The following is a 13,373-nucleotide window of genomic DNA, read 5'->3' on the forward strand; positions in this document are numbered from 1 at the left end:
GTGCTTTTTGTGACCACCCAGGTTGCCTTGAAAGATAACCAGATGAAAACATAACTTTAAGCGCTGGACAGAGCACTGGGTTTTGGAGGAAGCAGCTTGCATGCTGTAGCATCAGCTAGAATAGGGATTTTTCCTTCATCAATCAGATGCTAATAATCATTCTAAAGATTTGTTCTGAAAGAGAGCCACACTGATAACACACACACACACACACACACACACACACACACACACACACATGTCCAACAAAGGTAACTGATTTGTTTGGCAGAGTGACCAGTGACATCTGTATTAATGATCCCTGAAAGTGCTATGGTGAGATTTGATTCTTACTTCAGGAACAAATAGCCGGTGGCTGAATTCTAGGGAGCCTCATGACTTTAAAAAGGGAAAAGTGGGGGAAGATGGGGTATGCGTGCCTTTTTCTTTTTAATGTCATGATGCTCTCTAGAACTCAGCCACTGGCCATATTCATTCATTCATTTATTTATAAGCCACTTTTCTGGACCAGGTCCACCCAAAGCAATAAACACAATAAGAGTTTTAAAATAAAGTAGGTAAGTATTTTAAAATGCAAGTATAAAAATATTTACCTGAGAAGTAGAAACCAAATCTCAGAAAACACATAGAGTTGCCATTTACTGTCTTTAAGAGTTGTAACAATTTATAACGGGCAGCCATGTTAGTCTATTGCAGCCAAAAATCTAACGTCCTATGGCACCTTAAAGTCTAAAAAATTGTTGTGGTATAAACTTCCGTGTACTAGAGTCTTGAGTTCACAAAAGCTTATCACAGTGTTCCCCACCACAGTGATCTCCAGGTGCGTGGGACTACACTCCCTGTCATCCCCAGGCAGTATAGTCAATGTGAGGATTATGGAATTTTAGTCCAACACATCTGGACAGCATCAAGGATGGGGTGGGGAAGGTTGGGTTATGCCATAATAAATTTGCTAGTCATTAACGTACTGCAAGTCTCTTTGCTGTTGTTTTCTAAGAGCTGAGCATTCTATTTTCATAGGGAGTATGAAGACTTACATTCTTGATTGCTGAGAAAGATGTTTCAGTTACTGGCTTTATTCAACTAACATATTCCTTGACTTTTTGAGAGTGGAAAACAAAAGCAAATTCTGTTTTAGTCACTCTAATAGCTTAATCAAAAATAAGTTTATCAAGAATACTGAATCAGAGAAGGAGGCAGGGGGGATAAAAGACAGCACCCCACAAATGAACCTAGCAGTCATAATAAATATCTGTCATAGAAATGTATATCAAGCCAAGAGAATTAATAAGTACTTGAGGCTCATCTTCTGATTCAAATTTCAGTGGTTTTCAATGGAGGGAAAAGGAATAATGAATTGAATGGAGAAGATACAGAAAAGGAGACAAGGAGATGAAGGGTCCACATAAGTAGATACGCAGGAAGATTATAAGATTGGGGATGCAAGAGAATGAAAAGATTTACTAATTTGTACTAAATATGTATTATTATTATTATTATTATTATTATTATTATTATTATTATTATTTAAAAAAAATTCCACCCCTCCTCCAAAGAGCTTAGGATACACAGTATTTATTTATTTATTTATTTATTGCATTTATATCCCACCTTTTTTCCTCCAAGGAACCCAAGGTGGCGTACATAATCCTCCTCTCCATTTTTATCCTCACAACAACAACCCTGTGAGGTAGGTTGGGCTGAGAGTCTGTGACTGGCCCAAAGTTACCCAGTGGGTTTTTATGGCCAAGTGGGGACTAGATCTCCTGACTCCCAGTCCAACACTTTAGCCACCATACCACACTGGCTCTCCCTTTAGTCTTTCCCTTTAGTCTGAGAACAATCCTGTAAAGTTAGTCAGGCTGACCAATTCTAGATGGTCACCCAGTGAGGTTTGCAGCTGAGTGGAGGTTTACATCTGAGTTTCCCTGGTTTAACTCCATCAATGAAACCTAGAAAGTAACGATTTTATTGAAGACTCCCAAGAAATGAGTGTAAAGAAGCAGAAAGCCCTTTAATCCACTGATTTTTCTGAAAAATTGGTAAGAAGAGGCATTGCTGTGTGATTTTGGTTTAGTTATTATTTTGTATATTTGTTTTTGTGACATTAACTGGCTTCCTATTTTTAAGTATAGGCATTTTTTAAAAGCCCAGGTAAGCCAAGTGAGCCTTCACTGGGTAGTCAGCTTTTTTTTATACTATTGGGTTTTGTTTTGCTTTTTGTCTTCATTTTATTCAATTCCATTTCTCTTCATGATCTGAAGTCATAAGCAATGCTAGTTTGGGATATATATTTGGGGTGGGGGCGTGGGGTGAGCTACAAAATGTATTCCAATATGGATACAAATAAAACTTGCTGACAAGTACATCTGGGAATATGCAGCAGTCCAGTGATGCTAGAAAAAATGTGTAACAATCCAGTGATGTTAATGGAATTCATCTCAGTAGAATTATAAGCTTACCTTACTATCAGTGAATACATCTTGGTTTCTGCAAGTGGAGATTTGGGTACTGGTAGTGATTTCTCAATGAACCTCTGGAAATGATTGTCTGAACTACCATAATATAATGGGGTGGGGGGACAAGGCAGTTGGACAGTTCTCTGGCTCCTTTTGACTCATCTGCTGTAATCCTAAGGCTGGGCAGCCTGCAGTCCTAGGACATCATGTGCCTTTCAGACTAATTTCAACAACCCCCTGTAAGCTATCAGTTCAGACTTCTGACAAGAGTGATCTTTGCCTTCCTTGGCAGTCCACTGATGGAAAGGAAGAGGGAGAGAGGGAGAGGAAAGGGCACGGCAGAAAGAGAGAAAGGGAAAGAGGTGAACCTGCCCACTTTCGATTCTGACCCTATTTACTGTTGATTTCAGCCCCAAACAGATTAGCCCTGAGAGAATATGGGCCTCAGCAGAAGAACAGTTCATCCCAGTCCTAGAGAAAAGCAAGATAGGCAGAAAGGGTAGAAGAAGCAGATATCTAGGAATGGAGAAGTTGACAGAGGCAGGAGGCTTGTTGGTCACCATCCATTCCTGCCTGTGATTCTATACTGATAATTGCTGAAATGGGGGGGGGGCTAAAAGCATAGACTTGTTTGTCATTTAGGCCATAGCTAGATGGGGCCATATGCTGGGGCGATCCCCGGGATCATCCCTGTGCACATGATGCACAGGGGATCCTGGGAGCAGGGAGGGATGATCCCTCCCTCGCTCTGGGATCTTGCCCTAGCCTTTGAGCCCGCTTTTTCCATGGTCTTGGGCTGATGCCGAGACCACAGAATGTGTGTGCGGGTGTCTCGGTTTGTCCTGGCTCTTCGTGGTTACTCACGAGGAGCTGGGACCCACGCCATTGGGGGTGGGGTGGGATGAGCGAGAAAAATTGTAAAAAATAAAAAACCTTACCTTTTGCAACGAGTGCTCGTGTACTCCTCTTCTTTAAGAAAAAAACCAAAATGGCGTACCACGTGTAAACAGAGGGGAGATCTCACGATAAAAATATCGTGAGATCTTCGCCCCTCCATCGTGCTAGACCAGGTAGGTCTAGCTGAGGCCTTAGTTATGGATCAGAGATACACATTCATAATGAAAAGGAGGTTAAAGATGTTGAGGTAGGAATTTTCCTTTAGGACGATGGAAATCTGAGTTGGGCAGAAGGGTTGGGCTGGGTATGATTGGGTAAGATTTATTTAGGGTTAATTACCGCCCCATAGCCGAAGCTCTCTGGGCGGTTTATAAAAGTTACCTTGTGGGGAAGAAGGAACTGTTGGTTTGCCCCTCCATTGGGAGATGAGAGGACAGAGCAGGGCCTTCCCACCAGCCTAAACAGTCTCCTTAATTTATTTTTATTTTCTCTCTCTTCCCTCCCCATCCACTTTTCCTTGTGTGTCGTGTCTTTTTTAGAATGTAAGCCTGAGGGTAGGGACTGTCTTCTTTATTGATACATTGTAAGCTGCTCCGAGAGCCTTTTGGCTGAGGTGCAGGATAAAAATACTCTAAATAAATAAAATAAATAAATAAAAACAGTCAACATTAAAAGTATACAAAATTTAAAATCATAAAAACAACAGTATCCATTTAAAACAACATGGAAGATGGAAATACCTCAGGATTAAACTCATGGGGAGTGGCAAAAGAGAAAGCATAAATGGTCCCAATAGAGAGTTATTGTATTAAAGAAGAGAATTTAGGTCAGGGGAGGGAACTGTTTTCAAGAATGGTCTCCCATCCAGCGAGTGAAAAGACCCACACCTCCTTAACTTCAGCAAAGTTGCCACACCATGTGCCTTCAGACCTTCGTCCTAGCTCTTGTGATTCATAGGGAATTTTGAGGATATGCACACTACACTACCTACATCTCATATGTTTCTTCACAGAGTTAGGAGTCTTCACTGTTAAGACAGCCTCAGGTATAAGGTGAATTATATGTTAATAGCTGCAGTGATCCTATTATCAAAAGCTTAGTAATCAACATGCAAACCATCTCTGATATAGTAAAAAAAAAGATTTGGACTGCTATGGTGATGAATAAAATAATAAGTTATAAGTTGCTATGGGAGGGGAGAATGAACTCTATCCAGACTTTCCAAAAGAATTAGATACCATTTTATCAATTATTAGAATAGGTTCTGGCCAGGTAATTTAACAACTTTAGATATACTCTACATGTGTTAAGTTGAAGTGAATGATCGTATTGGGAAATAAAATTATATAAGATCTGTTGCGAGGTTTATTTAAATGATCATGGCTATGTTGTCCGGTACTCAGCAATGGCTTAAAGAATTGTTTAAAGATTGCCTACAGAGTCCCTTGCAAGAGTGGTCAAAACCGCTGCTCTGCTCCAACCAGTAAATCTGTTTGTGAGATCCTCCTAGCAGCAGATTGCACTTGCTGCCAGACTCCACCCTAACCCAGACTCCACCTGTGCGCTCTACAAACTCCCTAAGTGTCAAACATCTTTTCAGTTGGATTTTCGCCATGCATTGGGTGCATCCCTAGGAGTAAAACGTATGTGTGAGTTTTGCCTCCAGTCCTGCAAAGTTCCATAGAGTTACAGCCTCCCCCCCCCCTTTTTGATCGCATAGGGCTTTCATTGTGAACCAGGTCCTTTCCTACTAGGGGAAGCTGTATATGAGACCTTTTTGGTGCAAGTGGGCAGGGGGAAAGTGTGGATTGCTGACTGCTTAAAAGAAAAAACAGCCCGGCCTGCTCTTATACACCAAAGTGCAGCATGGCACCAACTCCCTAATCAAAGCTACTGGACACTAAGAGAAAATACTAGTTCTATGGATGGCCGTACTACAGACTGCCACGGCAGTGCAAGGAGAGGTGGGGATGCAGACAGGCAGGCCTTTGAAAACCAGCTGGGAAGTGGGTACTGGCAGTGGGAAGGGCGGGTGGGAGCAAGAAGAAAAGCCTTAAGAATTGAGGCATGCTGATTGGGTGGGCGGGGAGCAGAAAGGCAGCTAACAATTGGCAACATGCCAACAGTGGTGGGGATCTGGCAGAGACAGGAGAGGGAAGAACATGCCCCTAGCATGAGACAGGCCGATTGGAGAGATGCTGGTGATGTGGCTGCCCAGGAGATTCCAAGATTTGGTTTCCAACTCAAAGGCGGCTGGGATACTATGCTGGCTGAGCAGGAGGACTGTAGAGGGAGAAGGGCAAGGGAGGAGGAAATAAGCTACTCACAGAGGTTTATTTGTCTGATCATGTGGGGGATAACAAATAAGTTACTGTGAGTAGCTTATAAATCACCGTGGTTTAAAATGACATGCGAACCCGTCCTATATGTATCCATATAAACAGGTAAACAAAATGTCTGTATGCAATAAAATTTAAAGGTTTCCATCTTAGATCCTGATATCAGTGACATTCATGGGAACTTTAAAATATCTCTATTTTACAGAAGAATACTGCTTTTAGCATGGTCAGATTTCTGTGTTAATTCTTAACTTTGATTTAATTAATTGTATTGCTAAAATATCTGATAGAAATAAACCACTACAATGCTTTCCACCCCCATCTTTTTTGTCCATATTAAAAGCTGTTCTTTTCTGCAAATTAGAGAGGTATGTTTAAAAGCTACTCCTTTTCAAAGACCATTTTATATTCCGATATAAGATCCTGAAATTAGTTGGAATCTTGTGAACTGCATCAGGCATAGTCCACTGTAGAAAAGCTACATATAACTAACCTAAGCTAACTAAAATTAATATGATAAACATTTCTTCCTATCCTTTTAAAGGTTTCCTCCAAACTACAGCTGATGACTTTTGTTTCTACTATGCGAGAAAAGATGGTGGCTTGTGCTTTCCGGATTTTCCAAGAAAACAAGTTCGAGGACCAGCTTCTAACTATTTGGACCAGATGGACGGATATGGCAAAGGAGAAGATATCAGCAGGTTTGTAAAGATAAGTCTGTTTAATTTAAAAAATCTGACAAATCTTTGTAGTTCTGACAGTGAGTTGAGTCAGTCTATGCTTATGCTCCCCAGCTGTGTCATCCAGATGTTCCGTTCTGTTGCTGTTGCTAACAGACCATTCTTTTTCAATGTATTGAATTCTTGTGTAATACGTACTTTACTAATGATTCATTGATTTAATGCTGGATCAAATACATTGCAGATGTCTTATCTGAAATATTATCCAAATTTAATTGTTGATAATTTGATTTCCCCCCTGATTTGTTATCAGCAAATTGTTCTTGTTTTCCTGGTTGCTCATTCCCCCCTCCCCACTTGTTTTACATTATCATTTATGTCAAAAATGGGTTAAGACCATTTATGTTTAGCACAGTAAAGAAAAGATTAAATAAATGCTTCTAATATTTAGTGGTCATCCCAGGGTAATGGAAAATTTAACCAGTGTTTTCAGCAGTGAGAGGTTAGGGTCACCATGAATTTGAAGTTACATAATACCCAATGATGGGCCAATCCCAACCGCCATAGAATTCTTTCAGTCTTTGGGTTTTTTGGTGTGTGTTTTTTGAGCACAGATTTAATTTTCATTATTTCCACAGATTAGCAAATCATAGGATAACTTTGGGTTGCTTAACTCATGAAAAACCCAAAGTGCCCATTTTCACACATCACACAATAACCTACAATTGGGCCAATCAGATGTTGGTTGTGCAAAGTGGAAGTGGCTTGCACGCAACACGATTTAATTCATGGTTTAATTCGTGGGTTAAATCTCCATGATGTGTGAATGGGCCCATAGTGTTAAAATATTCCTGTCATTTTTCCTATCAGCTCTAAAGCAGCTTGATCTTCAGACTGAACATTTTGATGCCAAACATTTTCTTTCTTTGCTCTACTGATTACAGCTATCCATGTGAATGGTAGGAGCAAGGTATCACCTAATATAGGATGCATCTTGATTTCTTTCTGATCAATTGCTCCCACAAACAAAATTAAGAATGTTTTTTGCTTATCCTTTTTTAGGAAACATAAACACAACTGCTTTTGCCTTTATGAAGTTGTAAGTGGTCTTAGACAACCTGTTGGAGCAGTACACAGTGGAGATGGATCACAGCACCTGTTCATCCTTGAGAAGGAGGGATATGTAAAGATTTTCACACCAGAAGGAGATATAATTAAGGAACCATTTCTGGATATACACAAACTTGTTCAAAGTGGAATAAAGGTTGGGATTTCTTTTAATTACTTTTGTTCATCCACTTTCCTTTTACTCTAATCATCCATTACAATTTCTACAGCTTCAAGTTTTGTTTTATTTTAAAGATTAAGAAAGAGAATGGGATGCAAATGTTTTAAAAAGGAGGATTCCAGCTAATTAAAGAAAGAGAGGAATGGGGTCTCCTCTTCCCTTGATGCTTACAGCCCTATGATCATTGAAACCATTTGAACTTAAATTGGTCAGCTAGCTCAGTCAGCTCGACAGCTGTAGCTCACTGGTAGAGTCACATGCTTTTCATGCATAAGGATCTAGGTTCAGTTACCAGCCTCTCCTGTTAATGAAAGATCTCAGGAGGCAAAGCCATGGAAATATCCATCCCTGAGGGTTCAAAGAGTTGCTGCTAACCAGCTTGGATAGCACTAGACTGGATGGACTAGCAGTATGATTTAGTATTAAGCAGTTTCATAGACTGAGGCCGTTGCTAGATGAGGCGTTAGCGCAGTGTGGGGCCCAGTTTCCCTCCTGTGCATCCAGATGACGCACAGGGGAATCCGGGGTCAGGCCGCGCTAAAACCTCCCTTAAACCGGCATAAGCGAATTCGCTTATGGCCTGGTTTTTCCGCAGCCCCGGCCTGAGGCCGGGGCTGTGGAATGTCTAGCAGGGTCCGTGGCATTTTGCGGCTGCTCACTTACTCGCAAGTAGCCGGGAGAAGCCACGGACTGGGCACAGCGCTATCTTATACTGATCGGGCCGGGGGGGGGGAGATAGGGGCCGCAGGGGAAGGCCAGACGCGGCAGGAGAGAGGGGGGGAGAAGAGCGGGCATTGGGGATGACAAGGGGGCGGGAGAAGAAGAGCGAGGGACAGGGCATCAGGGATGGCAAGGGGGCGGGAGAAGAAGAGTGGGGGACAGGGCATCGGGCATGGGGGGAGGATGGCCAAGCGAGCAGGCAGGGGGGGCATCAGGAATTGTGGGGGGGATCAGGGGCAGGGGGAGCGGGAGGGCTTTATTTTTTAAAAAAAAAAAAAAACCACTTACCTTCTCCGGCTGCTCTCCAGCACACATGGCCCCTTTAACTAAAAAAAAAAAATGGCCGATGCCATGGGGCTTCCCGTTGCCCCTTCACGTCTTACGTGTAGAAGCTGGCGATGGCGTGTGCTAGCTCTAGCGTGCTGTCGCCCCTCCTCCCTGCTGGCTTATCCGGCAGGTCTAGCAAGGCCCTGACACTCAATGATAGAGCACATGCTTTGCATGTAGAAGGTCCCAGGTTCAATCACCAGTGTCTCCAGGTAGTGCTAGAAAATCTCCTGCCTGAAACCCTGGAGGGCTGCTGCTACTCAGTGTCAACAATACTGGGCTAGATAGACTGATGGTCTGACTCAGTATAAGATAGCTTTTTGTGTTCCTAACTTTCTCTGCATTGGTGCCTATAATTTAAATATCATCAGCGTTATATAATTTAGATCTAACTCACTCTTCATTCCACTAAAGGCGATGGATTTGTTTAGATGATTTCTATGGAAGCAGTTTTGTCCCTCTAGATATTTATTCCTTGGCACCTCATGTTTCCAGTAGTTCTGGTTGTTGAATACAGAAGGGGGAGCTCTCACTGCATCAGCTGCCTAAGAGGACAGCTCTTCCTTGGCCTTTTAATGCATGATAAGATGAAAACATGCTCTATTCTTCTTTGTAAACTGTACGTATGAACTGATCCTTATTCAGAATGCATGTCTCATGATGTGCTGGGTGATGCAAGGTGTGTGTGTGTCATTTTGTATGCAAAAAGATTAGGGCATTCATTTGTGGAGAGTAGAAACTTTCATTAAAGTAAGTGGAAGGATTTTCGTTGAATTAAATGGCGCTAAACTGGAAACTGAGCAGTAACATGACATCATTATTCCTCAGTATGTTAACTTTCAATGGAGTAGTTTGCAGAGTGAGGAAAATTTAATCAAAAGGTAAGTGCAATGTTAAAGAATTACACAAGGCATTGATGTACTGTATATTTTGTATTTTTAACTCTAGGAGTGTACTTTTAGATTATCACACCAAACTTAATTTTCTAAACACATTGTTCAAGGCAATTAGTAACTAGCCTAATAGTCTGATATTTAAATAAGTTTAAATACAACATGGTGTTTACATTTTGTGGTTAGATTTGGTATAGAAAATTACATTACACTTTAGCAATAACAATCAAACTATAGTTATATGCAGCTGTATTAACAGTTCTTATCCTAATTGTATTGCATTTCATATATTTTTTTTCTATACCAGCCAATAGCCAAAGCTCTTTGACAGTTTACAAGATTAAAACACTAAAGATACAATATAACAACATAATATTAAAAACCCAACATACAAAAATATAACAATTTTAAATAATCAACAGTAAAACCAGGGGTCATCTGGCTATGTACAATTCAACTACAGTAACGAAGGATCGAAACTATACATATCCTGTAGAGCAGGCCTCTCTCCTACTGAAATTTCCTTATTTGTCTGTCTTCCTTTTTAATTGGTGGTAATGAGGAAATCATCTTTAGCTTCTATTAATCTGTCCCATATTATTTATTTACAGAACAATCCTATGGAATTTGTATGGTGGGAGGGAATGAAACCATGGTAGAATTCATGGAATCTCGCCAGGATTTCATTGGCATGTCATTGATTACAGTATCTTCCCCCACATCCCCTCTGGTAAAGCCCAAGGGCGTTTTTACACAAGGCATTTATCATGTGCTTATGATTGTTCACTCATGGAAGATCACCAGTGCTTTTCATGATGACATCAACCTCCAGTGCCTGTCGTGGTGTTTTTTAGGTTTATTCCACCATTTTATACATCACTGAAAATGCAGTAACAACCCACCCACCCCACCAAAAACCACTATCAAAAAGGTGTGTAATAAAAGAATCATGCAATATTGTAGAAATCTTGTAGCACCATCTACTGGCTGTATAAATGAAACATATGAAACGTGTCCACAAAGGAACTGGGGAAAATGGCGCACGGGAGCGCACATGTGTTTTGCTCATCATAAACCCACAAAGACAAAGCCCCAGTAAGGCTGTGGGGTTTTTCCTTAATGTAGAAAAGCCCCAAGTCCCCCATCTTCAGAAGGATTTTGACTAGGAAAAAACTTTAAAATATTATCTTAGAAATAATATTTGATCACAATTCCAGATTAAACTTTAAGGAGAAACACTTTGATTGTAATTCTATGCAGACTTACTTAGGAGTAAGTCCTACTGAACCGAGTCTCCCGACTAAGCAAATGTGCATAGAATTAGGTTGCTCAGTTTGTAGCCGAGAAACATGCGCATGCACTTTCCATGCACCTACCTAGATTCCCCTTAAAGTAGTTTCCGCTGCCAAATCCCCCAACTGTTTCCAAAGTAGTTTGAGAGCACTTAAGGAAGAAATTACTATTTGTCCACCATATGCATTATACTTTTGTCTGTCTTTCCATTTGAGAATCTCCCCCATCAAATGCTTGTTAAACTCATAAGACTTCAAAATAGAGTTTAGGAATTAGTAGGGAGGATTATTTCAAAGATTTTTTTCCAAATAACTCTAGTGGGTGTGCTGATACCATATATGTGAGTGTCCTCAATATGTTTTAGGCTACAATCCTATACACCCTTAACTGGGAGTAAGCATAATGAACTCGATGTGACTTCCTTCTGAGCAGACATGTAAGGGGTTGCACTGTTAATTGACCTTCAGGAGACGGTTTCTTAAAATACAAAAATGTTCACAAGATAAATTCTGAGTATGGCATGTATCTAGGTGAAAAACATAAGAACGTAAGAAGTGCCATGCTGGATCAGACCAAGGGTCCATCTAGTCCAGCACTCTGTTCACACAGTGGCCAACCAGCCATCGGCCAGGGATGAACAAGCAGGACATGGTGCAACAGCACCCTCCCACCCATGTTCCCCAGAAACTGGTGCACACAGGCCTACTGCCTCAAATACTAGAGATAGCACACAACCATTAAGCCTAGTAGCCATTGATAGCCTTTGCCTCCAGGAATTTATCCAACCCCTCTTTTAAAGCCATCCAAATTGGTGGCCATCACTACATCCTGTGGTAGTGAGTTCCATAATTTAACTATGCAGCTATTCCTACTTTCTGCTTTCTGTTCTTTAACTCGTTACTGATCCATAAGAGGACCTCTCCTCTTATTCCATGACTACTAAGTTTATTCAAGAGTCTTTACTGGGGGACTTTTATTGAAAGCCTTTTGGAAGTCCAAGTAAACATTGTCCACTGGATCACCCCTGTCTACATGTTTCTTGACACTCTCAAAATATTCTAGTAGATTAGTGAGACAGGACTTGCCTTTGCGGAAGCCATGTTGATTCTTCTTCAGCAGGACCTGCCCTTCTATATGCTTACTAATTTTGTCTTTAATAATGCTTTCAACCAATTTACCCATAACAGATGTCAAGCTAACCGTCCTGTAATTTCCTGGATCCCCCCTGGATCCCTTTTTGAAACTTGGGGTTACATTGGCCATCTTCGAGTCCTCTGGTACAGAGGCTGAGCTTAGGAACATGTTGCATATTTTTGTGAGGAGGTCCAGATTTCATATTTGAGTTCTTTGAGAACTCTAGGATGGATACCATCTGAGCCTGGTGATTTATTTGCTTTCAATTTGTCAATAAGGTTGAGAACACCTAATATGCATGTCTTAAACTGTCACTATACATTTTTCTTTATTGGTGGTATAACAGCCCAAGTTTATATTACTATGGGTACAGAACTTCTGAAGTTCAAACAAATGAAAAATATTTTACTGTTTTCAGTGGATAAGAATTGAACAAAATTCAGTTCTTTACACAATTTAAAGGGGCAATTTTGTACTTTAAAATAATTGTTTTTATGCTTTCGGGATTAAAATCTGTATATCATTCCATACTGTTTTGGTAACTTAATTATACAAGGGTATGGAGTTACAAGATCTGCGAAAGGAATGTGCTAAAAGACAAGCTATCATGCTTCTCCTTAGGCGGTTTGAACAGTGCTGAACAAAACGTGTGCCTTGGAAACTTACAAAGCTATTGTATCAGAGTTATATTGTATTGAGATCAACCGTTTAAGAAATGATAGTAGTGTTTTAATAATAAATCTAATGAAAACAACATGATAAAAGCACAAAGCCTCTGAGGAGAATGAAAGAAACCCCCATGAAAGAGAAAACATATGTCAGGGAAATGAATGATACTGAAGATAGGCTGTTAAGAATATATGAGCTAGACTCCTTGACCTCAACCACCTTCTGCTCCCCTCCAGGCTATGAATTGTTTTTGCTTGTCACAATGGCTTAAATTTTAATAGAAAGTTTCCCTAAATCTTGAACCACATCTGCTTCTTTGTTTCTTTCTGTAGTCAAATCCCCCAGTGAGGCCAGCTATACATACTCCCATGTTTCCACTTTTTTTATCCCCGGGAAGTACAATATTCTTATATCATTCCTTTTGTAATGATTTCAATCATTCACAGTTTGTCACAATTTCAGTAAATTACATGTGTAAGCAATGGTATTTCAACTATGTATCCTTAGTTTTGCAGTCCATTCTTCCCCCCTGTTCTTACAAGCACTCACATTTGGGTATATGCAGTTCTCCAGTTCAATTGACTTCAAACAATTTCTGATGCTTTGTGCAGTCTATGAAGAAAAAGGTAACAAAGGCCTTAGCTAGACCTAAGGTTTATCCTGGGATCGTACCG

The 13,373-nt window shown here is 40.6% G+C and overlaps 1 protein-coding gene across 2 annotated transcripts in view; it reads left to right on the top strand.

Annotated features, from left to right (window-relative positions):
• Window positions 1-13,373, top strand: part of HHIP (hedgehog interacting protein) — a 101,515-nt gene that overhangs the window by 23,791 nt on the left and 64,351 nt on the right. For both annotated transcript variants that reach the window (XM_063135597.1, XM_063135598.1), the window contains exons 3-4: window positions 6,240-6,396; window positions 7,438-7,639. In XM_063135597.1, the coding sequence (XP_062991667.1) occupies window positions 6,240-6,396; window positions 7,438-7,639 (359 nt within the window). The remainder of the gene's footprint in view (window positions 1-6,239; window positions 6,397-7,437; window positions 7,640-13,373) is intronic.

Source organism: Elgaria multicarinata, chromosome 10, assembly GCF_023053635.1.
Source record: "Elgaria multicarinata webbii isolate HBS135686 ecotype San Diego chromosome 10, rElgMul1.1.pri, whole genome shotgun sequence".
Taxonomy (NCBI): Eukaryota; Metazoa; Chordata; class Lepidosauria; order Squamata; family Anguidae; genus Elgaria; species Elgaria multicarinata.